The 27964-nt window shown below is 35.7% G+C and overlaps 1 protein-coding gene across 1 annotated transcript; it reads left to right on the top strand.

Moving 5' to 3' along the window:
- The first annotated feature begins 4697 nt into the window (after positions 1-4697).
- Positions 4698-27964, top strand: epb41b (erythrocyte membrane protein band 4.1b). Its single transcript, XM_049464192.1, has 28 exons — positions 4698-4796; positions 7444-7579; positions 7980-8084; positions 8290-8332; positions 8431-8506; positions 9235-9453; positions 9793-9880; positions 10497-10649; positions 11100-11194; positions 11274-11422; positions 11525-11629; positions 11950-12123; positions 12668-12784; positions 13026-13529; positions 14564-14722; positions 14999-15184; positions 16372-16566; positions 17670-17771; positions 19974-20168; positions 20258-20479; positions 20968-21150; positions 21294-21464; positions 22950-23320; positions 23669-23698; positions 24494-24556; positions 24689-24871; positions 25313-25345; positions 25768-27964. Exons 2-28 carry the CDS (start codon positions 7523-7525, stop codon positions 25825-25827), a joined length of 4038 nt encoding a protein of 1345 aa, XP_049320149.1. The 5' UTR covers positions 4698-4796; positions 7444-7522; the 3' UTR covers positions 25828-27964.

The following is a 27964-nucleotide window of genomic DNA, read 5'->3' on the forward strand; positions in this document are numbered from 1 at the left end:
AATTTCTATTACAATAACAATGAAAATTTGTAGTAATGTTAATTATCAAACATGAAAGCTTTTTATGTAATGCTTGAATAGAAATCCTCAAGATTTACATGTGTATTATCAGGCAGAAAATTAACAAAAATGCTGGCCTGTTTTAATAAACACATAAAACTGAAGTAAACCTGTCACAATAATTACAATATTGATTTATTGTTTAATATATGAACATAACATAAATTCTTTTTTGCTTGATGTTGACCATTATGGTTTTCTTTGCCAGTAGATTTTATTAACGAGAGTGAGCTTGCAGACATTATCTTTGTAAAATACATATATCGGTGAAATGTGTCATCCAAACAAAAATAGTTACAGTCCTCAAATTAAGGCTTTTAAAAATAAATTGCAAAATGTAATGAATATACATGCTATTTTTTGTGAGTAACAATTTGGAGTTTGGTACACCCCCACTTGTACTAACACTTAAAATGTAAAATTAGAAAGAGGTGCAGCACATAAGCTGCAGATGATCAAAACACGCTTAGAGAGGACACATTGTTGCTGATGGTAGTGGTTTCACCATGACCAAAACCAAAAAATCAATTACTCTAAAATCTATTACTCTGTACTTTCTGTACAGAGATAATTATAATAAAAAATTTAAATAAACAAGATGTCAAATAACAGAAAAAAAAAAAAAAAATATATATATATATATATATATATATGTTGATGTTATATATATATATATATATCGTATAATAATAATAATATAAAAATAATAATAAAAGAAAATGGCACTAAATATACACTACAGAAATAAAGAATTTTAACAGCTGAGTTGCAGTGTACAGATAAGTTAGGTGTATAGTGCAGAATTGCCTATATGCTGTAGGTAGCAATAACAGATATAGAAGATTTCTTGGCACAATCTAAGCACACTATTTGAGCACAAGAACCCATACCTACTGTTAAACATTGAAAATAGAAAAGCCATGGCCTGGTTAAGCATTGCTGCTGCTTAGGTTTTCTGTTAATTATATTTTTACAGATCATTTATAATGTACATTACTTCAGTTTTATGGGTTAAGCTATATCATCTCCATCTCTTAATACAATTCAAATGAAGATTCAATGGTCCGTGTGTGTAAATATGTTTAAAAAGCAAAACGTGTTGATGGGATGTCTTCAGTTTGTTTTACATGACTTTATTGGTAATGCCTTTTTTTAGCTGAGTTGAGTGCCTTTGCAGTCTTTTACTGCAGTCCTGGGAGTCCATTACACTGCACAGGTTTACTTATATCCTTACACCCTCCTAGCACTTCCTATCATTGTTTTTATCTAATTCTAAAATGAGTATCAGTTAGCTGCGCATGTAGCATGTGGACATTTATCCTGGACATTAATTATTGCAAACTTCCTGTATGTAATACACTTCAGGTTTATTTTATTGTATCAAGCTAAACAATAATGATTAGTTAAGAATGCAGTTTTTAACCATGGGTGTAATAAATTAAACAGGGTGGCAGTTGTAAACCTCTGTAGTGTAAGATCACTGATCCACAGGAATCCTGCAGATCTACTGTTTACTGCAACATTACTATTTCAAGTCTGCAAGCGTGGGTAGAAATGAACCTCTGTATCTGATTTATGATAAAACTTAATGATAATCATTCATAAGATTATGCTTAATGTATTATCTTGCACGCTACTGTACCCAAAAAAGTGCTGCAGTTCCTTTGGCTCCACCTTCTTCACACTAATGGTTCTTTATGTGAATTATCTCATGTAAAGTAGTGGTGTAATGATCAGCAAGCACACAGTAAAGTAAAAAAAAAAGCCCAGCTGAAGAATCCAGCAAAGACTAGACCTGGTTTGAGATTGTTAAAACTGGTTTTAATGGTCAAAACGTGATTAGCTAGTTAGCCCCATACAATGCCTTGTCCTGTATACAGGCTACAGGTGTAGGTGATACAAAACCCTTCTTTTCTGCAGTAAAATATCGTATTTACATTCTGAAAACTATGAGGGCTTTGAAATCTCCTACAGTACATTTGGAGGAGCTGCCTGTTCACTTTCTCTCTGCTCCACTTAATTTAAAATTTCAGATCAGTAACAGGAATCAACCCCAATTTTGCAGGTTTGTAAATAGACATAAAACTAGACAAACATAACGAAACTAAAGGAGTGGAAGGCATAAACTGTTGTATTCAGGAAAATATTGATTTTAAAATGAAGTTCAGGAAAGAGACAGAAGCTTTTTTTGTAATGCTTGCATAAAAATCTTCAAGATTTAGTGGATTAATGTCAGGTACACAATTGACAAAAATCCTGGCCTGTTAAGGGGTTAACTAGCTTTATCAGAAACAAGTGAAACTAATGTGATGAGAAGAATTACTGTGATTGACAGCACAAGACATCACTCATCAGTCTTGGACAAAATTGAACAAAAAGTCCCCCTAAATCAGGGGTTGCTTGTAGACAGTGTTCTGCTGGTTGTTTAGAATGAAAACCTGCAGCCATGCCGACCCTTTGTGAAGAATCTAGGACATCCCTGCCCTGCATAAATCACGGATACAAATCACTCTCTTATAAGCCAAGTCAATTAGCTTATATCTAATATATATTAACAATTTTTTAATTACACATACACGATTAATTTGACATGTTGGTTTTATTTTATGCTGTTAATTATTTTAAAACCTGTATTCAAAATAAATAAAAAGGTTCTGGGTACTGGAGTTCTCTTTCTTGAGTTTTTTTTTTTAATCATTAATCAAGATCTCAAAAAAATCTATTTATTTATTTATTTATTTATTTATTTATTTGCTTAAAGCTGGCCCCTCTCTGGTAGGAATTGGTAATTGCACTGAGCATGCGGAAGAATCATTTTAAACTGGGCGGGGGTCTCCTTTCAGAACTGATTAATCCGATTCCAGGTTATGTTCAGTCAGAGAGAGAGAGAGAGTGTTCTCAGTCAGAAACTTCACTCTTTCGTTTCTTTGTTTTTACTATTCTGCTATTCTGCTACTAGTGTTTTTACTTCTGCTTTCAGTTTAGAAACAAAATAATAAGGACTACCTCTTTAAGTAATCGCCAGTTTTATCTTAAAAAAAACAGGATTACCTGATTACAGAAAAAAAAATTGTTGTGGACAGATAAGACAAATATTAATAATGTATTTGAGGTATGCCTGTATTGCCAGGATTCATGGGACTGGAATTATGAAAGAGTGATTCAGGGAGCATGAGATCATCATTTTCACACATGGATTGTTCACCATAGAGTCCAGATCGTAACCTCATTGAGAATCTTTGGGATGTGCTGGATGGAGAAGACTTTGTGAAGCGGTCAGACTCTACCATGATTAATGCTGCTGCAAGATCTTGGTGAAAAATGTATGCAAAACTGGATTGAAATAAATCTTGTTACATTGCAGAAGCTTATTGAAACAATGCCACAGTGAATGCGTGCAGCAATCAAGGTTAAAGGGGGTACAACTAAATATTAGAGTGTGTGACTTTTTTTTTTATGGTGATTTTTTTTTTTTGCCAGGCAGTGTACATAAAAAGATTATTATGGCGCATTGAAATGTGCTTTAATTGAATGAGTGGACTAATAGAAATGATCCATAAAAATTGAGAGAAGTAGAATGGTCATTTTTGCAACCTGCTGGCCATCTACAGCTCTGGAAAAAATTAAGAGACCACTTCAGTTTCTGAATCAGTTTCTCTGATTTTGCTATTTATAGGTTTATGTTTGAGTAAAATGAACATTGTTGTTTTATTCTATAAACTACAGACAACATTTCTCCCAAATTCCAAATAAGAATATTGTCATTTAGAGCATTTATTTGCAGACAATTAGACATGGCTGACATAACAAAAAAGATGCAGAGCTTTCAGACCTCAAATAATGCAAAGAAAACAAGTTCATATTTATAAAGTTTTGAGAGTTCAAAATCTGGTGGAATAATCCTGTTTTTTTAGTCACAGGTTTCATGCATCTTGGCATGCTCTCCTCCACCAGTCTTACACACTGCTTTTGGATAACTTTATGCCACTACTGGTACAAAAAAAAATCAAGTAGTTCAGCTTGGTTTGATGGCTTGTGATCATCCATCTTCCTCTTGATTATATTCCAGAGGTTTTAAATTTGGTAAAATCAAAGAAACTCATCATTTTTAAGTGGTCTCTTTTTTTTCTAGAGCTGTAGGCTTTCCATCAGGCAGCCACCATGGCCTTTGTCTGCAGTGGTGTAATAAAGTGTTGTGGTATGTAGTGTTGACAGTATAAACTATGTGGCCAAATGTTTGTGGACACATTGTAATAATGCATGCATTCAGCTGCATTATGTCTTACAGCTTATCTAGTCCCTGTGGAGAAGTGCTGTCAATTATATAATTATGATAATTATGAATCTTTGGGCACCGTACCTCATGTCAGGTGTGGGTTAGAGAGGTAAAAAGCTGTGTTGTCTGGAATGATGGAGCTCCATCATATCTTTTGGGATAAGATAAGAGGGGGGTGGTGATCATCCAGTTGTTCCAATAAAAGCAGCATAAACTCTTGTTTAATACCCTTGATTTTGGAAAAAAGAATGAAGGAGTAGGTGTCCCAATACTTTCGGCGTATAAAGATGAATGTTGGTCATTGAGCTGTGTATGTTTAAAGATACTGCTGTTGCTGCTGGGGCTCCCTTTTTCACTTATCTTAGTCCTGAGCGTCACTGAAGCTTCAGTTGGGTCACCGCCCACATCGGCTCGTCCTGCATTTGGTTATGGAGTACTAATGAAGACTTTGCATGATCAGGTAAGCTCATTTAAATGTTTTTTTAATGGTAATTAATGTCTTTTCTGTTACAAATAGAGTGCAACACAAGTGCTTGTACTGGGTCTTAAGTTGTCAGGTGTTTTCAGTTTTTAAAACGTTACTGTACAATAGTTGCTTGCAGTTCTTAATCTAATTCTAAATTGCTGCTTAGGTAATTTGGTTACAGTACATTTTACATTAAAAATAACACAATTATTTTATATTAATAATCGTGTTGATGTGATTTTATGTGGAAAAATATAATGCTTTTTATACTGTATACACCCAGTCCAATTTTTTAGGTAAATTAAAGTATTATCATGAAAGTAAGTATCTATTTTACACTGGTGTTATACTGGTGATCTGACCAGTGTTTTAAATATCAGGCACACCAAGGGTCATTATATCATTTATTCCTTTCGGAGAGATGTTCATTGTGTAATACAATCATTTTCTAATGTCCAGTTAAAAATGTACCCTATACTATACTATAGTAAAGTTGTTTAATGCAATGCTTGAGGCTACATTTGATTGTCAGTTAAGATGCAGGCCTAATCTATATAAATTTTTTAATTTTTTCTAAATATCACCTTTACCAACTTTTGACGAGGCCTGTCGTTATAATTCTGTTATCGTACAAAATGTATTGTAGAATATACGTTTTTATTAATATTTTTATTTGTTTAGAATATTTCTTTTAAAATTTTCATACTTCATCTGTTTGAATGAAAGCTGCCTTAATAATCTTTATCCTTAATTGCATTATTTGGCATTTATGTTGTTTCAAAATATAAAAATGGCATTAAAATGTCTTACAATGAAGATACTATTGTTTATTGCAATTGTATATATATATTGTCCAAACATAAGAAGTTATCATGTCAGGCCTTCTTTTGACCATCATCAGAAATCTAAAATTTTCTAAATTAAACTTTCTTATCTAATCACACATATATAAAACATGTTTCTGTCCACTTGTTTGTCTAAACAGCTGATAATTGTTGCTGTATAATCATGTTTTAATATTTACAATAATAAAAAAACTAAACTGTCTCTTCAAACAGTTGCATTACTTTGTTAATTACTGATGGATTGTAGCTTATTGTATCATAATCCTAATATTAATATTCTGTAATATAAGGTAGCAGAACTGTTAGCCATGCACTATTTAAATAGTGTATTGCACTTTCAGACTTTTCAGTGTTTTATACTGTAGAAGAGGCTCAGTGGGGGAGTTATAAAGCATGTTGTTTTTGCAGCCGCGCCTATTCTTATCTGTAAGCTGTTCTGTAGACTAATCGCTCTGTACTGGTTGAAGAAAAAAATGATATTTTCTCACGCAGAAATAAATCGAGCTTTAAATCCTATTTGAATGTATTATAGCCTCTGGCGTGATGGACTTAACAGTAAATCTATATGAATTCTACATGTATGGTCAGTGTGTAGCTCACGTTTGCTCACATGAGAATGTGTGTGTGTGTGTGTGTGTGTGTGTGTGTGTGTGTGTGTGTGTGTGTGTGTGTGTGTGTGTGTGTGTGTGTGTGTGAGAGAGTGTGTTTGCGCGCGCATCTCAGTGGGGAGAACTTGTTTATCTGTGTAAAACACTCAGTCTTATCTTGCAGCAGGACTGTTTCGGGTGGGGGAGGCAGGGAAACTACCGCCCCTCAAACTCTTACGTAGAAGCAAACACATTCTCACACTGGCTCACATACTGTAACCCCAGTAAATATTATTTTTATCACAACAGCAGAGCGGTATGTAATTTATTGTAATTTACTGTCAGTTATATCAGTAATTAGATATTTTACCAGTTGCTATTAGGATTTAAAAATCGGGATAAACATTTAAATTGTGTTAAATAATCAATAATACACATGTATGGCTAAGTTTAGTCTTGGCTTTTTAAAGATTTATTTGTGTAAAATGTTAACAATATAAATTTGACTGCACATCAGGATCTGTTTCTTACTGTACTGAAGGAGAACCTAAAAAAATATATTTGCTGCACATAATTTCTTTTTGTTCGATTTGTTTACTGATAAAAACACAGAACTCATCATTTATCAGTATGTAAAACATATTGATAAGTAAAAATATCTGATAAATATATTTATTAGATTTATTGATTTTTTTTGCTTTAAAATAACAGCTCTAAAATTATTGTTACGCTTGAATCGCTGTAAATGTCACACTTCATTCCTGATAATCCACTGCTACCTGATGTTGGTGTCATACCATCAACCTCAAACAATTCTGCTCCTCCTCACCAGAATATTAATCACTCTCACCTGTTTCTTATTAGACCTACGTTACATAACGCCAGTTGTTTGTGAAGTATTGTTACGTATTGCCAGTATCTCCTGTTGCATACTCAGCGGCCTCTTCTTTTATTGTTGTCTCTGGTTTTTGACCCTTGATTGCTGTTATTGTTCTCTGATTTTAATTATGCACTAAACGTCTGCATTAAACTCCAATTGCCGTTTTATGTTTGTGGGCATCTGGTTTTTTTTTTTTTTGCTTTGGTTTTACAGTAATACAAAGAAAAGCATCTCCATATATTACTTTTAGAGAGGCCCATGGCTGCTAAACTTGGGGACAAAGTTTTAGAAGCTTTGTATTTTAATTAAATTCTCAATTCTTTTGTCAGCCATAACATAAGCGGCAGGTTGCAAATGAGGTGGAGGCAAGTGTAAGCCTTCCAGAAAGCCGGAAACAACGGAGGAGAGATGTTCCGTTGCCGTGTAAATCTTCTGGATGACACCCGCATTGAGCGGGACCTGGAGGTCAGTCTTTGTTGGATCAATATCAATATAATGTGGCTTTTGTGTATAGTTTTAATACATACAAATCCAATATATACACTGTGTACTAGACATTTTTCAACATTACTCTGAATTAACACATTATTAGAAATGTAGAGGAATGTTAACCTTCATTGTAAAGCGCTTTTTTTTTGTAAAGTGATGTTTTTTTGTAATTTTCTAAAATATTAAACTATTAAAACTGTTTATATTAAAATTTGGAATAACCTCGCCACTTTAAAGAAAGTAACTTTTAATATCAGTGACATCACAACTTTCCTGCTGTTTTATTTTCAAGGGACTATATATATATATATATATGTGTGTGTGTAAACACTTTCAAAAAACACACTTTATATTGTGTGTGTGTGTGTGTTTCTAGAAAAATGCAGTGGGCCAGGTGCTGTTTGATGAGGTTTGTGATCATCTCAACCTGCTGGAGAGGGGTTACTTTGGCCTGGCAACATTTGATGCCTCCAACAACAGGGTAATAATTTAATATTATTATACAGCATACACTAATAAAAACTCAATGAGAGTGAATCGGCAGGTTTAATCTGCTAAGTTCCAAAAGTTATGGGATGGGAATTAGTATAGTATATTAGTATTAGGACAGTTCTAGCCAGATACTGCTGGTCACGATCATTACCACCATCACAGTTTCTCAACTAGTTTTCATTTTTCTTCTCCAGGTGTGGCTGGACTTTTCTAGAGAAGTTCACAAGCAGATAATAGGTGTGTATATTTTCCCCTGTGATGTTTGGAGCATCCTGTATTTGTGTTTTATCATGTTCAGTTATGTTAAAGTGCTTCTTGTCTGGGTCTGGTTTTAGGTCATGATGCTACCTTCACCTTTAGTGTCAAGTTTTACCCACCTGATCCTTCACTACTGGCAGAGGACCTCACCAGGTACACAAATTCACACGTTCAAAACACACACACACTGTCTCAGGTGTACTATATATAAATGTACTTGTATATTACAGTGTGTAAAAAGAATGTGTTTAATATCAAATAGCAAATATCGTTTGCAATTTTTATGCCCTATTTCAAAGATACAGGGCATTTTAGGGCTTATTTGATTATTATGACTGTATTCTTTGGGATATTATCATTGATATTCCTCTACATTTAACTAAACTCACACATGAACAAACAAAAAAACAAAGGACCTCTGAGTTATATGTAATATAATATGCATATTAACATAAGCAGGCAAATTGCAAAAATCTTATATGCACAATAAACATAACAAAAATACTCAAAATGTATATACAAGCATAATGACATAAGTTCAACCACTGTAAGCACATTTCACTCTACATTTGTGTAAATTAATATTTAATGTGTTTTTTCAGGGCTACACATTATTGGAAAATACTAATATTTCGTTTTTTATTTATGCAAAATATATTTCAAAATTGAAAAAATACAGAATCAGAAATTTGAACAGTGTACATTTTATTTTTGTTTCAAACTGATTGAAAAAAAATGTACATGGAACAATGATGAAATGATATTTTGTGCAGCACTATTGTGTATGTCCACTGTAAGCCTATTTATACAGATCTATACGGTACTAAAACCCCTTTTAATAGTATTTGATTAATTTACTCTGTTTGTGTGTGTGTGTGTAGATATTTACTCTGTCAGCAGGTGAGAGCAGACATCATGACCAATCGTCTGCCCTGTCCGTCAGACATGCTGGCAGTGTTGGGGTCGTATATTGTGCAGTCTGAGTTGGGGGACTATGACCCCGCGTTGCACGTGCCGGGATACCTCCTGACCATCCCCCTCGCACCCAATCAGAGCCCAGAGCTGGAGGACAGCGTGACTGAGCTGCACCGCACATACCAGTATGTTACCTTTCCACTTACACATACACACACATACATAACATACACACACAGTCACACATACACACACAGTCACAAATACAGTGCTCTCACACCTTATTTACCTTTATTTGACCATTTTTTCCGGGTTTATCAAATGTTTTTTTTAGATTATGTACCAGTGAATCACATTAGAAAAGTTAATAACAATAGGGAGTTAAATGCCTTTTTTCTATGCCTTTTTTCTATTTATCATGAATAAATAAATGTCGCAATCTGATACTTTTGGATGTTTCAAGCATTTAGTTGAGAAATTTGTTAATATGCATTGTGTGTGTGTGTGTGTGTATGTTGATGCAGATCGATGACTCCTGCTCAGGCAGATGAGAATTTTCTTCAGAATGCTATAACACTCCCCTTGTATGGAGTAGACCTGCATCCTGCTAAGGTAAAGATGTAAATGTAAAGAGTGAGTTTTGGTGTTACAGGTGTAATATCACCAGTTTTTATAATTACTAACATTCTAACACTCTGGTGCTGGACTATCTTGCCACTCATCATCTGGAGAAAGACCTGCATGCGGCCGCCTGGACAAAGAGTCTGCTTCTACATTCTGGCCTGGTCTATATTTTAGACAAGAATTGTATGTGGACAAGGCTGACAACCACCTGTGGCCTGTAGTGTCAAGCTTTGCTGATGTCATTATGTAGGTCAAGTGGTTGTTGTAAGTTCTGACCTCAAATAAGACTCCATAGAGGTAATCATGCAGGTTGTCCACCACAGCCCATTTTAAAGCAAAACATTCAAGTTTTTGAGCTGGATACCTCTTCTCTGATGGTGACAGGCTTCTGTTAATAAAAGCAATAGGACGCAGCTGGCTGTCATGCTCCTGATAAAACACCAACGCAGATAACAGAATTTAGAATTTCTATTAATATTTATATATTAATATATATGTAATACATATAGCCTTTGGATTATGCTAAAATTCAAATATGTATTATGCGTTATCCAGACCTTATCCAACAGATTATTGAAAAAACAACTTGTGTGTATTTATGTAGGATTTGAGTGAAAGGGATGTGAAGCTGGGTGTGAGTGCTGATGGAGTGACAGTGTACGAGGGCAAGGCAACAACACATAGTTACTCCTGGCCAGAGGTGCTGAAGATTTCTTACATCCGCAACAAATTCCATTTAAGGATCCGCAACACACAGGTAACCAATCCTAATATGACCTGAGTTCAGGACAAATATAAGGCAGAAATCTTTCTAATGTATCAATTTATTTAATTATTTGTGTTTTAAGATAAGATGGAGGATGAAAGTCAATGAAATAGAAGTATAAACAGAGGAATAAATATTAAATATTATATTAATATTAATAATAATTAATCATAATAAATATTATAAATATACTAGGAAGTTGGTACAAACTGGAGTTTGATCTGAAACCTGGACCCCAACATAGCTAAACATGTGTGAGATGACTTGGATCCATGTTTAAGAAGATTTCTCACCCTAAAACTAAAGCATTTCTCCTGAAATTAAATAGAAGCTGTGCTGAGGAAAATATTTGTATTGTTCTCAGTTGTTAAACTTTTGTTTGGTGCTCTGACTTTAACACAGCGTTTTATTTACTGATTATTGTTTCTGCTTCTTAAACAGGATACCACTGAAAGTACCATCAGCTACATTCTGCCCAGCTACCGTGCCTGCAAACGCCTGTGGAAAGTTGCTGTGGAGCACCATGCCTTCTTTAGGTAAGTGTGTTTTAATCTAATACACTGCTTTCTATTATTATTAATTATGTAACTAATTATGTACGCGTTTGTATTTAAGGAACCACCGTCCGGATAAGTATGAGGGAATTCTGCAGCTAGGATCCAGGTTCCGCTTTCGCAGAAACACTCATACCGAAACTATGGAGGTCAGCTCCAACATCAAACGCCCCGGTCCACCAGTCACCCACTCTGCCATCAAGAAAAAAGGTGTGTGTGTGTGTGTGTATTTGGTGCTGAGTGTACAGTGATCTTTTATACGGTGTGAGCTTAATTTCATGTGTTATCTGCCAATGCAAATTAATTTTACAGCAAAGGAGGGCATGCTTCGTGCTTTGAAGAGCCCAACTCGAATCCTGCTTGACGATTGGTCCCAGGTGTTCAAGTTGGACCGTTCTCGGCCAACATCTGTCCCAGGTAAAGATCCTATAAAACATAATGAAAGTATTTGTGACTATTCATCCAGAATGCATTGTTTTAACTGTCACATTGTTCTGCTGATCAAACCTTTAAATATTTATTAAGTCATTTTGGAGTGTTTCTATTAGTCTACTGCAGTTTACACAATGTAATAAACAACTGCCAGATTTACATCATGTCAGAAATGAAAAAAAAAGCCAAAAATGGAGATACATGTTTTTGTGTGGCAGCAGTATATAATGAGACCTGGATGTACTGTATATACAATATGCACACAGATACTATATATTATTGTAACAATTGCTTTTTATCTACAGAGCCCACCTATACTTATCAAGAGCCCCCCGCACAAGCAGTTAAAAAGACTCATAGACACAAAGTGACAACTGAGGAGGAGGAGGATGATGAGGACGAGGTGCCAGAGGAAGAACAGGAGTGGTTTCAGCTGCTGGGTGGACGTTCAGTACTCAAACAGGTCACTCTGTCTTCAGGTAAACTGCAGCAGTCTTTCCTATCTTTTACTGATAGTTCTCCAGTCCTCCATTTCTATGCTCTACGTTCTCGTTTTAGTTTTATTACCACTCTATAGCAAATTGTAAATGAGTAATAAATGTTCCTAACTATACTGAACTCCAGGTTCTTTGCATGATAAAAGGCTGTTTAAACCCACATCCACATGTACTAACATTACTTGATATTGCATACTGAAATTTGATTGATGTATGGTTAAAAATATTAAAATTACTTAATTGCACTGCAGTAGTGCAGCAGTTTTGGTGTTTAGTTCTGGTTTTGTTGTAAAATGTGTTTACACTGCCATAATTTGGCTCAGTTGTGTCTCAGATCACTTATTTAATATAAAGTGATGTAAGGAAATAGATTTTTAGAGTTCTATCTTGGTGAATCTTGGGCATTTTTACAGTTACAGCTTTTACAATCTTATATGGCTCTGCTCATCCAGATTTTCGGATTTCAACAGAGTTTGATTGAGTTAAATCTAAGCATGTTTAACAAGTATTTTGAACTGTTTTACAGATACTGCAAAACTGGAACGTGCACACCCTCAGTTCTGGAAGCACAATTCTAATGACTGGCTGGTCCTTCTCTACCCCAAGCCTTCTGAATCCTCTCTTTGGGAACTGGAGACACCCTGTAAGTTACTTTCTATATTCTTTAATATTAATAATGCTGTTTACATAAATTGTATACAATCTTGGCATGTACGTTTCTTTGATTGTACCAAATTGTAACTCACATATACATATATTTATTAATTTATTTTTCATTGATTTGGGCAAAGCACGTTTTAATTCATATTGTGAATTACCTTTGCATTTGAAATGTGAAATAGAAACCCTCCTTGCCTAATTTATGCTTTTTGTTTTAATTCAAGCTGAAGAGCGAGAAGAAAAGTATGAAAAGAAACAATGGGTGGAGAAAACCACAGAGGAGAGCATTAAGATTTTTAAAGTAACTAAAGCTGGTGAACTGCAGGAGTTTACTGAGGAGCAGCTGGAGGCAGAGGAGGACGGAGAGGGAGTACAGAGAGTCTTCACTAAACAACAGATCTCACAGCAAGTAGAAATGATTGAGGGGGAACCTGGAGAGGGTTTTGTTGAGAAAAGAGTAAGAAAGGTGGTGATAGTGGAGACAAGAAAGCAAGTGATGATAGAGGAGGAAGGTCTGAAGTCTCCTGGTGAAAAGATAAAAGGATTACAGAAAAAAATTCAAGAAGTGGAGACTATTGAGAAGAGACTGCAGGATGTGGAGGATCTGAAAGTCAGACTACAGCAGGTAGAGATGCTGGAGAAGAAACTGGAGCAAGAACGACAGAACCATCTGCGAGATCAACGAGAAGCCTGGTTCGTCCTGCTGGACCGAAGACCATTAGTCTCAGGTATGTATGGTCATGTGACAAACAATATTTAAATACATTTTCTCATATTTTTATTCTTCCAAAAGTGACATCCCTCAGTCAAGATATATATTTGGTTCCCCCTGTTTAGTTTTTCAGTGGAGCTCTGAGGAAAGTGTAGCCTACATTTGCCTGGAGGCTTATATCCTCCACTTAGCACTGTACATCATTCATACAGTTGTTATAGTGCCTATATGAGACATTTTCTTGTTTTTTACAGAGAAAAATGCCTGACCATTTTCTAACATTGTTGGGATGCACCAATGTAGGAATTCCTGCCTGATACTGATATCCAATATCTGCCAATATACAGTTTTATAAATTACAGTGAGACTAAATACCCCAACATATCTTTAAAATTTTAAACTAATAAACATAAATAAACATTAGCTTAAGTCAATACATTTTAATATAGCGTGGCCGGTGCTGGCCAATTATAGTATTGCAGCCAGTATCACTCGGTCTGTTTCTGGCATAAAATAAATTTGTCAGAAAATATCAGTTTGTAATATTGGCCAAATCTGTTTGATGCCTATGTTTCTAAAAAAGACAATCTCGATAGAATTTTGATATCATTGTACATCCCTACAAACTTAAATTTAATAGGCTGCTTTGCTGTTAAAACAACACTATGTACCATTTTTACCTTTAAAATTCCTGTAATTTCACTCTTAATCCTAGCAGGTGAATCATCTAATTTCAAGTAAATATATTTGTCCTTAGTTTTTCTTACCAAACACTGTAAGTGTAATATTATTTTAAATAATTTGAACTCAAAAGTCATCAGTCATGTTATTCAGATTGTTGTATTTTGTACTTGATTTAAGACTTTAGGATTTTAAGCTTATTTTAAGAAATATCAGTAAAAAAATGCTTACCCTATTGGCAGATTTGTTTGCGTAATATAAGCATTTACATCTCAATTTTTATTATTTTTTTCTAAATTCTGTCAATAAATTTTAGCAGTGTGAAAACTTTGGTTTAATTGTATGTGTTAATAATCTGTATTCTGTCAGAACTCATTGAGATAATTAAGCATGAAGAAGTCATTAAAAAGATGGAGGAGGAGCCAATACAAAAGGTCGCACCACTTCGGATCAGAGGTATCTGGCATATTCTGCTGGAACTGCTGCCAAGATCACAATGGGCCACCCATCTTCCACGAGCTCCTTCAGGTACATCTTAAACTCCTCCAGGTTTTATATATATTTATATATATTTTATATATTTATGTATATGCTACTTCATCACTTATTACAAAAGCTGTCAGACAAATACTGTACCATTCATAGTTAATTTATTAGATTTTGTTTCTATACATGATTTAACATTTTGCTGATGTTTATAGGGTTAGGTCATCTCCTCTAAGTGTGTTGATGTTAAGGTTAATGAAACAAAACAAAATAAACTTAAATAATTAAATAAATATATGTATCTCCTTCCTTCATTAGTGGAGGATCTCGTCGAGGAGCCTGTGTCCTATCAGGCAGTAGAGGAGAAGAGATGGCAGGAGGAGATGAAACTACGAGAGGAGAGGAGGAGATCGAGCCAGTATGTTTTCCCAGCTGAGAGAAAACCAGAGACCGACGAAAGAGACGACTGGTTCCACCTGCTGGATCCTTCTCCTAAAGAATCAAGTACATAACCACAAACCAACTCAATAACATTAACAAACAATCTGCATTGCGATCAAAATTCACCAGAAAAAAAAAACTATTTTTAATTAGTACCGGTGCATATTAAAAAGTTCATTTTCAGTTTAAAATGTGAAACTCAAATATTGTTTAGATGTATTACACACAGTGTGATCTATTTTAAGCGTTTATTTCTTTTATTGTTGATGATTATGGTTTACAGCCAATAAAAACCTAAAAATCTGAAAACTAGAATATAATATAAGACCATTTGGTACTTTTGGCAGTGTGGGCAGTGTGCCAAATCCTGCTGGAAAATTAAATCCGCATCTCCATAAAAGTTATCAGCAATGGAAAGCATGAAGTGCTGTAAGATTTTCCAGGAAAACATGGCACTGACTTTAGACTGGATATAACACAGTGAACCAACACCAGCAGATCACATGGATCTAAAGTCAGTTCAGAGCTTTCCCAGAAAATCTTACAGCACTTTATGCTTCTCTCTGCTGACAACTTTTATGGAGATGCGGATTTCATTTTCCAGCAGGATTTGGCACACTGCCCACACTGCCAAAAGGCTGAAAGCCAAATTCATCAACAATAAAAGAAATAAACGCTTACAATAGACCACTCTGTGTGTAACACATCTATATAATATATGAGTTTCACATTTTAAACTGAATTACTGAAATAAAGTAACTTTTTTAATGATATTCAAATTTTTGAGATGCTGTATCTGAAAACTGTATAGTTTTTTATTAATAATTTTAATTAATCATTTGTGTTATCAGTAATAATAGATAACGTCTATTATATATTTTCTTTTTGCATGCTTTTAACAGCTGTATTAATAGATGGCATTCAGCTCCATATATATTCCCATTTTCAAAAAACTAGTCAAAACAAACTGTGTCAGGTTTGATGTTCTTTTAGCATCATCATTATCATTTATCATCTAATACAGTGATACTGGAATTTGTTCAGAAAATATTGTGATGTTAAAATGTATACATACCTCCCCAGCCCTACAGTATAACAGTGATGTCTTCGATATTTACAAGAATTTTTTCGCTTTTTCATCACAGCTTTATGGGTTCAGTTATTATGTCCTCTAACATGAATCAGCCGATCAGGACATAAACACGCAGCTCAGCCTGTCTGTAATTCACTGTTGATCTGTTTTGTTCCAGTGCTTGCCAGAGTTATGGAACTTTACGTGGAGACCACAGAGGAGAAGGTCAGGCTGGTGGAGGAGCAGATGAGTTTCATAAAGATGGAAATGCCTTTTGAATTGATCCAGAGGAGACCGGAGGACATGCAGGAGAGTGACCGCTGGTTTCTGCTTTTGGACCAAATACCTTTTGAAAAGAGGATTATTCTTACAGGTAAAAAATCTGCATATCTGTGTTACATCCCTACTAGCATCCAAAAAACTCTCCTTTCCTAACAAATCTCCTTTTTCACACTGATAATAGAAGCTGATTTTTTTTTTTATATTTTTATATTTCTATATTTGTTAGAATCCATAGCTCTGATTTTTTATTTGTATTAAATGAGTGTTGATTATTAACATAATCAACAAATAGATAGATAATCAACAAGTCAGTATTAATTGACCTTCACCAAAATCCTTACTTATATCATCTTAAGGGAGATGAAGCACAGAGATGTACAAGTGTACAACATCTCTTACGATTGATTATACCACAGTTAGTTCCGACCCTGCAATGTGATTGGCTGAGAGGCATTATTTGAGTGCTGTTATCAGCCGGTAATGCACTGTAACCGAAGCTCTCCATGTATTACTTTGCCACATACAGGTAAACTAGCAATGATGCAGCGCTTACAAGCCAAACATATTGTATATTCTCGTCCTCTTTAACTCAAAATCTTTCAAAAAAACAGCAATAATGGAATTGTGGTACTGTATAATCACAATAATACACTCAAAGTGTGTGCTATAACATGTAATATTGGCACTGCTGTGCTGTCATAGGCATGAGACTGTTAAACATATCCTACTTGATTGCTTGACACTCCTAAGAAAATTCTTGCTGACTGATGTTTTTGTAAATGTCTCTATTAATTAATCTAGTTTTAGCCATGAATATAGCTTCAACTGCTGATTTTGCATTTAGCAACGATTAAGAGTAGTGATAAGTAAAAATATTACAGTTCACATGACAGACTAAATTCACATGTAAAATCCCCTTTACCTTTATAAATTGGATTCTTCTCTTTTGCTTATTTGTTTGCCAGACACAGTTATCACTAAGTTTGAGAGGTCTAGTGTGTGTATAACATGTGAGCATTAAAGAGCATTTTAGAACATAGTTTCTTTTTTATAAACATTAAATCAAATGTTGTTGATTGTTATTTTTTTGTAATTGTTGCAGCTCTGGGCATTTATTATTTTGTAAGCAGCTTATTTTGAGCTGATGCTTAATTGTTTCCTTCATTTATTTTATCTCTACGTATGCAACCACAGATCCTCTGGAAAGAAAGAAGAAAGAGGAGGAAGCACTGAGAATAAAAGAGCTACAGAGGAAAAGGCAGCTGGAGCAGAAGAAGAAGATTGCTGAAGAAGGAGGTACAGATACACACACATAAATTTAACTCAGGATGTCCAGGGATGTCCTCACCGTGTACAGTCAGGGTTACTACAGGTCCTTAAAAAGTCATAAATGTATTAAATAAAAATCTGGGTAATTAAGATCTTAAATTGTCTTAAATTTACTGTAAATTTGCTGTATTACATTTTCATACGTGTGTTTAATGCCGATGGGAAAGCACATGCTAACTTAAGCGGTGAGTTAGCTAACGTTACCAGAAAGAGCACTAAGATTAACGAAGAGCTAGCTAATGTTAGCAGTGAGCTAGCTAACATAGTACCGTTAGCAGCGAGTTAACTAGCTACATTACTGGAGAGAGAACTAAGGTTAGTAAAGACCTAGCTAACATAGTAACGTTACCGGCGATTTAGCTATGTTACCGGAGAGAGAACTAAGGTTAGCAGAGAGCTAGCTAACATAGTAACATTACCAGCGAGCTATCTAACATGCTAACATAAAAAACATTAAAGACAAGTTGGCTACTTTACCGGCAAGTTATGTAGCTGCGTTACTGGGGCTAGCTAACATAGTAACGCTAGCAACGTGTTAGCTATGTTACCGGGGAGAGAACTAAGGTTAGCGGAGGGCTAGCTAACATAGTAGCGTAAGCAGTGAGTTATTTAGCTACATTACTGGAGAGAGAACTAAGGTTAGCAGAGAGCTAGCTAACATAGTAACATTACCAGCAAGCTATCTAACATGCTAAAAAAAACATCAATGACAAGTTGGCTACGTTACCGGCAAGTTATGTTAGCTAGCCCTGATAACGTAGCTATTTTACTACATGGTAAAGTTAGTGGTGAGTTAGCCATGTTACCTGGGTGAGAACTAAGGTTAGCGCAGGGCTAGCTACATAGTAACGCTCGTGGCGAGTTAGCTACGTTACCGAGGAGAGAAGTAAGGTTAGCGGAGGGCTAGCTAACATAGTAACATTAGCGGCAAGTTAGCTACGTTACCAGGGAGAGAACTAAGGTTAACAGAGGGCTAGATAACATAGTAACATTACCAGCAAGCTATCTAACATGCTAACATAAAAAAACATCAATGACAAGTTGTCTACGTTACCGGGGCTAACTAACATAGTAAAGTTAGCAACGTGTTAGCTATTTTACCGGTGAAAGAACTAAGGTTAGCGAAGGGCTAGCTAACATAGTAATGTAAGCAGTGAGTTATTTAGCTACATTACTGGAGAGAGAACTATGGTTAGCAGAGAGCTAGCTAACATAGTAAAATTACCAGCGAGCTATCTAAAATGCTAACATAAAAAAACATCAACAACAAGTTGGCTATGTTACCGGCAAGTTATGTAGCTACGTTACCGAGGCTAGCTAACATAGTAAAGTTAGCGGTGAGTTAGCTATGTTACCAGGGTGAGAACTAAGGTTAGCGGAGGGACAGCTACATAGTAACGCTAGTGGCGAGTTAGCTACGTTACCGGGGAGACAAGTAAGGTTAGCGGAGGTCTAGCTTACATAGTAACATTAGCGGCAAGTTAGCTATGTTACTGGGGAGAGAACTAAGGTTAACCGAGGGCTAGCTAACATAGAAACGTAAGCGGCGAGTTAGCTATGTTACCAGGGCGAGAACTAAGGTTAGCGGAGGGCTAGCTAACATAGAAACGTTAGCGGTGAGTTAGCTACGTTACCAGGGTGACAACTAAGGTTAGTGGAGGGCTAGCTAACATAGAAACATTAGTGGTGAGTTAGCTATGTTACCAGGAAGAGAACTATGGTTAACGGAGGGCTTGATAACATAGTAACATTAGCGGCAAGTTAGCTACATTACCAGGGAGAGAACTAAGGTTAACGGAGGGCTAGCTAACATAGTAACGCTAGTGGCAAGTTAGCTATGTTACCGGGGAGACAAGTAAGGTTAGCGGTAAGTTAAGTCAAGTTAAGTTTTGATTGCCAATACAACAATTATTTTCTACCGAAGAAAATATGACTACATTTTTGGGTCTTACATTATATTTATTGCAATCTAAAAAAGGTCTTAAAAAGCTTTAAATTTGACTTTTAAAAAGATGCAAGAAAGATGCAGGATCCCTGACAGTATGTTTGGCCTTTTTGAAGAAACAAAAAGTAAATTGCTTTCTGCATGTGCACATTATTATTGTATTGTTGTATTATATCGTAATTGTTGTATTTAATGTAATTAATGTTCTATTCTTTTCTCATCAGTTGTCAGTATGGATATTACAGTGATTGAAGAGAAGATAGATGAACAGAAGATCAGAGTGGAGGAAGTGAGGAAGGAACAGAAGCAAGTCATAATTCTGGAGAAGAAAGACATGCAGCTTCTACCAGAGAGAGAAGCAAAAATCCAGAGAGATTTTTATGATGACTGGTTTATTTTACTAGATAAATATCCTACAGGTAAAAATGAACACACACATCCATGCTAATACAAATTGCAACAGAAAGTTACTTCATACTGCATAAGGTACATTTGTTGTCTGTTGTAGTGGGTGAGCTTTATGAAGACACTGCAGGCCTGAGGATCCAGCAAAGAGTCTCCATAGTCTCTGAGCTGGTGAGCATCAGGGAAAGGATTGTGATCATCGACGAGAGGAGAGAAGTCACAGATGAAGAAGTGGAGAAGGGTCCTGTTGTGCTGGTTGTTGATGCTAACAGCTGGTTTGTGCTTTTTGACAAAGATCTGATAGCACAAAGGAGTGTTCCCGTAGGTAATGATAAAGGAATTTTATTAATTATTCATTATATTACAATATTATTATATTACAATTTCCAAGGATTGGAAACCAGATAAAGTCCTGGGTCATGCTGCTTGGCTATGCTCTCTATCTGGGTGGGTAGGCACAGGCGCCATATTAGCTGATGTATTGGAACAAGGGAGCTGTGCTTTTCTCTGAGAAGCAGCAGGTAAAGAGAGGTGGTGGCTGATTTCACATGTTTTGGAGGAGACATGTGCTAGTCTTCACCCTCCTAGTGTTGGGGGCATTGCTATTGATAGTGGGAGGTAACCTCTTGAGACCTTGTGTCCCAGTCAAATCCCAGTCAAACATTTCTAAAGGCAGCCCAGACCAAAAATTATTCCAGAGAAAGTATTATTGCAGCCCACCCAATGTAAAAGAGAAGACCTCAGCATTAGTTGCTTTTCTTATTTATTTATATTTTTCTTTTTTATTAATTGATCTCTTTTTGACTGCTGCAGAGGCTACAGACTCGTGGTATGATGAGGAGAAGATATTAAGAGAAATCAAGGAGAAGAGGCTTCAAGATGAGCAGAGGAGAAAACGTATGGCGGAGGAAAGATTTGCTCACATGGAGGTGGAGGAAGAAGAGGAGTTTGAGATAGAGGAGGGTGATGAGTGGTTCATCCTCCTGCGAACATTAGGTATACGAAGATAAACCTAGTTCATGGCTTTTGGTGTTGCCATATCTAGTTTCTGGAGTTCTATTTTTTAACCTGTTCTTTCTCTTTGTCTATTTCCGTTTCTTTTATTTCGTTCTCTTTCTTATTTCTGGACATAAACACAGCGGACAGGAAAGCCGAGGTGGAGAGACATAGGAAACAGGAGGAGTGGGAGAAGCAAGTCATGGCAGAGGAAAGGAGAAAAGCATCAATAATACAAGATCGTATGGTTCTAGCTCAGAGAGATGTGAAGGACGAGTGGTACCTAATTTGGGAACTTTCTTACCTAGTCTCAGGTAAACACACAATCGCACACACACACACACACACAAACACACACACATACAGCTATGGAAAAAAAAAAACGAGACCACTTGAAAAATGAGTTTCTTCATTCATGATGAGAATTGTTGCCATTCATGCCAAGATGCATGAAAACTGCAATTGAAAATATTGATTTCTAAACTCTTAAAACTTTATAAATATTAACCTGTTTTCTTTGAGGTCTAGAAGCTCTGCATCCTTTTTGTTATTTCAGCCAGTTCTAATTTTCTGCAAATAAATGCTCTAAATGACAATATTTTTATTTGGAATTTGTGAGAAATGTTGTCCGTAGTTTATAGAATAAAACAACAATGTTCACTTTACTCAAATATATACCTATAAATGGTAAAATAAGAGAAACTGAAGTGGTCCCTTAATTTTTTTCAGAGCTTTATATATAAATCATTGACAAAAAATCTATGAATAACATATCCTGTAATGTTGCAAAACTCGTTATGCAATTATGTGGCTCAAGCAGATATTAAATCATTACACCTGTAAAAGTGCTTGACACATTCACATATAAAATGGTTTACAAAGGCTTCTTTTGGAAGTGTACCTCTTGGTGAAAGATCACTGACTGCTAGACATGCCTCTGTTAAGCACTTAAAAACATTTTGTCCACCATCCTGGTCACCTGTCAGCATGAAACTGAAACAACCCCTTTTACAGTGGTGTCATGAACTAGAACCCTGGAATGCTAAGGACTAAAGGACATATATTCTTTATTTACAATTAATCCATGTTCTGTTTGAGAACGGAGGCCTCAGGTTTGGTGAGCGCTTCAATCCTGCCTTTGCTGTGGAGATGATGTGATAATCTGGGAAGCTATTTAATGCATACAACAGTTGGTCACCCCTAGTAGTAGTAATGCGAGAGACACTTACATCACCAACATACAGCAATGGTTTTCCAGGAAAGCCATGATTGCAACATCGCTTTGGTCTTTGGTTTGATGGAAGCTATATATATATATATATATATATATATATATATCGCGAATCGTGCAGTAATGAGATATATCGGATATCAGAGCTTTTGCAACCTACAACTGTGCAGGATCTGAAGGCCCAGCTGTAACTTGTTTGGAAAGGGTTCTGCAGGGTGCTATATACGGAACTGGTATGCCTCCATGCCTTACCACATCTCATCTTGTTTCCATGCTAGACACAACAAAACAGGATACTAGAGCCTACTTTCTGTTGTTCTGTTAATCACTTATATATTTAATTAGTATATTCACACATTTATACGTTTCATTGGATTCCATCATCTCCTTCTTGTGTGTTTTTATGTCAATGTGTGTGTATACATTAGATCTACAGTTGTCTATTTTATCTAGTATGACTGTTTAACAACTAATAATACAATGCACAAGCTCTTCAAGGACCACTGTGGAAAATCAGGACTACTGATACTGAGAAATTCTTTATCTCTAAATATTTCTTTGTTTCTAGAGCGTGAACTTCCTCCCTCCATCTCCGTTCCAGTGGTTGTGCCTAAATCCCGCCCAGAGCCTAAACCCCGCCCAGAGCCTAAACCCCGCCCAGAGCTTAAACCCCGTCTTGAACCTACTCCCCGCCCAGAGGTTAAGCCAAGGCAAGAGATTAAACCCCGCCCGGAGATTAAACCCCGCCCAGAGATTAAACCCCGTCCAGAGTTTAAACCAAGTCCAGAGCCTACACCTCGTCCTGAGTTTAAACCCCGTATAGTGCTTCCAGCTGATCGTCCGATGACCTCCACTCCCACAACACAGCCTGCCCCCTTCACCAGACCCTCGTTTCAGGACGAGACACTGAGGAGCCTGGATGAGACACAGGAGACTGAGGTTTGCATCCCACATAGAAAACACAAGTACAGAACTATCTCATACAGTATACAGCCATGTAAATGAAAATAAAGTCACCCCATGAAAAAAACTGTATTACCTCCATCTCTCAGTACTCTTCAAATGAAGATCAAATGCCTGTATGTTTACAGTAAGACAAAGGTTTACATAGGGGTCCTAATTTTTAAATGGGATTCTATATAAACCTGTATATAAACAGAATATACCATATCCTACAGCTGCTGTGCTTCCAAAACATTATTTATATAGTGCTATTTTTGGATTAACAGTGTAAATCCAGCGGTTCCCCTAAGGAGTATCTTTTAATTCCTTTCTTTGCCTTTACAGATGGAATCAGAGTCAAGCCTAATTATACAGGTAAGGGACCCAATTTTAGCTTTCTCTCATTTTATCTCTCAATTTATCTTCACTATTAATCATCACTAAACTAGAATTAAAACATCATTATTGGTGAATTATCATTGACATAAGTGTTTATCCCAGAAATTCATTCATACATGTAAATCTGGATGTAATGTGAATCTGGCAGTTGTTCTTTACATTGCATTAAATTTCCATGAGGGACCAATAGACATGCTCCAAAAGTACTTGGAATATACTTTGTTTTACATTGACTTGAAAGTATGGCATTTTTCCAATCTGCTTTTTTGAGATAAATGTTCATAAGGATATTTTACCCCTGTCTAGCACCAATGCCATATTTGTTTTTGTATGAATAGATAATAGATAGATTTTCATTTTAGAAACAGTTTATGTACTAAGATTTAATAGAGATATAATATTTTTTTTGGTGTCTTTATAAATTACTGTTTTATAGTACCTTATAATCCAGTCTCACTGACCTGCCTGACCACTTAGCTCCCAGTTCGTTTAAAACGATGCAGTCAAGTCACTTTGTGTGTGTAGTAGTATATGGTAGTATAGTGGACTGAAATCTGTTGTTATTTGATGCCTAGTGATGGTAAATAACTGTTTCAAAGTGGGTATTTCTAAAAATTAGAAAGAAAATTATGAAATATGTCTGGATTTGCCCTAATTCTAGTCTACTGGATAGGAACAATTAATAAAATATACACTTTATGAGTATGTAAGAAAACTACACATAGCTTTTGCATTGCTGATCTTTATGTCTTGTTTTTCAATCTTTCACAGAGAATGATAAAGAGAATGCAGAATGAAAGCATTTATGTCCGCCACAGTAAGCGAATGTTGGAGGTAAGTAGACATATTTACTGTATGTAAGAAATAGATTTATTTAAGGAGATAAATAAAAAATTAAGTATTCACCAGCTTCAGCTTATATAATATTATAACCTCTCTCTCTTTATCTGTCTCTTTCTCCTCCAGGGCAGTGATATAACTCATCAGGTGGTGCTAAAGCAGCATGCCAGCACCAGTCAGCTGAAGCGGGTGTATATGGAGGATATGCCGGAGTTTGGTCCCACTGACTGGGAGAAGCGCCTCTCCACTCACAGCCCCGTCCGCATCCCCCAGACAACCAGTGACCCAGTCCTTATTAGCATGGACACAGTGAGTCTCACATGCACACACCTACACACACACTTCAGAAGGCTTTAAAGTATTTATGTGTTTTTATCCATTGTTTTTTATGCAGTTTTCATGAGACAAAAAGGAAGTATGTTTGGTTATATATAGACAATTATTTGTAATTATACCTAAGTTAGTTCAGACCCTGCAATGTGATTGGCCGAGAGGCATTCTATGAGTGCCGTTATCAGCCAATCCAAACAGAGCAGCAATGGAACTATTTTAACTCACAGAGTTTTTATAACCAAACAGACTGTATTTTGTCGTCCTCTTTAACCCAAAATCTTTTAAAGAACTACGACCGCAACACAGCAGTGCCAATATTACACATTATAGCACTCCCTCTCATGTATTATTGCTTATTTCATTTTTTTATCTGTAATTATCCTTTTAACTTCTTTATGTCTCTATTTCCTTCTACAGCTGGAAGAGACAGAGACAGTCATCATCAGACAGGTTAGACACTTAATCGCTCTTTTTACCATTCCATCTGCTCACTAATAATCTATCGTACTTTACAGTACCTTACAATACATTTAATTAGTTTTTTTATAATTTGCACACCCTCTGTAGTTGCTCATGTCATTTCTCATATTGTAAGTCATTTTATCATATTTTCTTTATACAGTATAACTACAGACAGGTTTGAAAGTTTCTTTAACTGCTGCTTTTAGCTACCTCTGACTAAATAATATAAAATGTTATATATTAAGATTATTAAGTTTTGTCACACAGTGTCAGAAATCCCTATTTGTCAAATTTGTATTTTTTAGATTCACTGAGTTCTAAGAGCCTTGTAACAGTGATGTAGATGAGATAGTAAGAGTGAGAAAGAAAATGTAGAGAATCCATCACTAACAGAGGATTTTACTTTTCAGGTGGAAGAAGAGGGTACGACAACCGTCACTGAAACCTCTTTTATCTCATCAAAGCATTAATCTGAGATGCACTGCAATTACTGCTTTTGTACCACAATAATTTTTGCTTTTTTTTAATAGCGTATATTTAAGAGCCAAAATTTAATACCAGTCTACAAAGAGTTGTTTAGAAGTTTACATATTTCTTCATTGACATGAATGTGTTTAGTTTTCATTTGTGCGGAATAAGTTACAAAATACAGATTTTAAAAACACTTTAGACAAGTGTAAGGTGAGGGATTTAACAACAAGAACTCTGTACCATCTGTTAAGCATGGGGGTGGGAGCATCATGCTCTGTGGCTGGTTAGCTACCAGTAGAACTGACACATCTCACTCAGTGGACGGAATAATAAAGAAGGAGGTTTAGCTCAGAATTCTTCAGCATCACCTCAAACCATCAGCTAGATAGTTGAAACCTGAACACAGCTGAGTTTTCCTTCAGGGCAGCTACAAACATATCAAAAATGGTTGTGGAATACATGAAACAAGCCAGCATTGCGCTTTTGGAATGGTGCTAAACTTCACAACTCACAAATATGTGGCTTAAGCTTAAAAGTCAGGTCCGTGCCAGAAAACCATCACATTGAACTAAACTTTAGCAGTTCTACCAGGATTATCAAATATCGAACTGTAATTGTACCAAAAGCTTGTTAATAGCTACCAATAGTGTCTGGTCAAGGTGCAATTCAAATATTTCATGTATAAATATTTTTCGACTCTGTGTGTTCAATTCAATTTAATTCAAATGTATTTATATATTGCTTTTTACAACAAAAGTTGTCATAAAGCAGCTTTACCGAGAAAAACAGGTCCACGCCTCTTATGAGCAGCACCACAGAGATGCCAATTATTGTGGTGACACAGTGGCAAGGAAAAACTACCTTAAATCAAGAGGAAGAAACCTTAGGAGGAACCCAAGACTTGTATGTATAATTTTGTCTTTTTGATGATTTAAAAAAACAAAACATCACCACATTATTGTTTTTTTTTTCTACTATAAATGATGTAAACTCATAAAACTCATGAAACAAAAAACAGTGTAAAAAAATCACTAAAAGCCCAATTTTGTCCTGACATTCATGTTTATGAAGACTGTATGTAAACTTCCAACCAAAACAAGCTTTGATTCATATAATCTTTGCGAGAAGCTTTTTAGTGAGTCAAAAATAAGAGAAAAATGTTTTTCATGTTTTTAGAAGAAACCTGATAATAGTGATGACTTTGACTAAAGTGTAAAAAAACATCTGAGAGTAATCTATCACTTCATTAATTTAGCATTACTGATCCCATAGAACTCATATAAATCATAAAGAGACCAGTTTATAATGACTCTTAGAAAACTCTAGCAAAATATTGACCACAACACTAAATCCAAAGCTGTTTTTGGAAAATATAAAACAGTATATGGTAATTATATTGCCAAAAGTATTCACTCACCAATCCAACTCAGGTTCCAATCACTACCATGGCCACAGGTGTATAAAACCAAGTACCTATGCATGTTGCAGACTGTTTCTACAAATATTAGTGAAAGAACAGGTTGCTCTCAGGAGCTCAGTAAACTCCAATGTGATACTGTGAAAAGAGCACCTGTACAAGTCATGACATTTTTTCACTACTAAATATTCCACAGCCAACTGTCAGTGATATCATACTGCCAATATTATAACAAAGTGGAAGCGACTGGGAACAACAGCAACTCGCTCTGTCAGAGTAAAAACAACAGAGCGGGGTCAGCAGATGCTGAGGAGCATAGTGCACAGAGAATACCAACTTTCTGCAGAGTCCATTAATCAATCCCTACAGACCTTCAAACTTCCTGTAGCCCCAGGTAAGCTTAAGAACAGTAGAGCATAGAGAACTTCATGGAATTGGGAATGTGCATAGCAGAGCAGCTCCATCCAAGCATTACATCACCAAATGTAATGCAGACGAGCGGTACATTTGGCAATATAGTGTATGTTATACAAAACTATATAAAACCTGGATTGTTACAGAATAAAGTTCTTTTGAATTGCAGATGAATGTTCCTGTGTACTGAAAAATGAATGCACTAAATTCACTTCATTCCAATGTAAACTAATTAATATAATGTATGAAACATCAGTGCAGTTTTGTTTGAGAGATATTAGTCTTGCTAATAAAGATTACATCTG

The sequence above is a fragment of the Astyanax mexicanus genome, chromosome 1, assembly GCF_023375975.1.
Source record: "Astyanax mexicanus isolate ESR-SI-001 chromosome 1, AstMex3_surface, whole genome shotgun sequence".
Classification (NCBI taxonomy): Eukaryota; Metazoa; Chordata; class Actinopteri; order Characiformes; family Acestrorhamphidae; genus Astyanax; species Astyanax mexicanus.

Bases quoted from the DNA above. Each gene is read 5' to 3' on its own strand.
- epb41b (XM_049464192.1), top strand. From the start codon at position 7,523: ATGTTCCGTTGCCGTGTAAATCTTCTGGATGACACCCGCATTGAGCGG. The intron at 12,785-13,025 runs GTAAGTTACTTT...TTTTAATTCAAG, and splicing joins TTGGGAACTGGAGACACCCT to CTGAAGAGCGAGAAGAAAAG. The intron at 15,185-16,371 runs GTACATAACCAC...GTTTTGTTCCAG, and splicing joins TCCTTCTCCTAAAGAATCAA to TGCTTGCCAGAGTTATGGAA.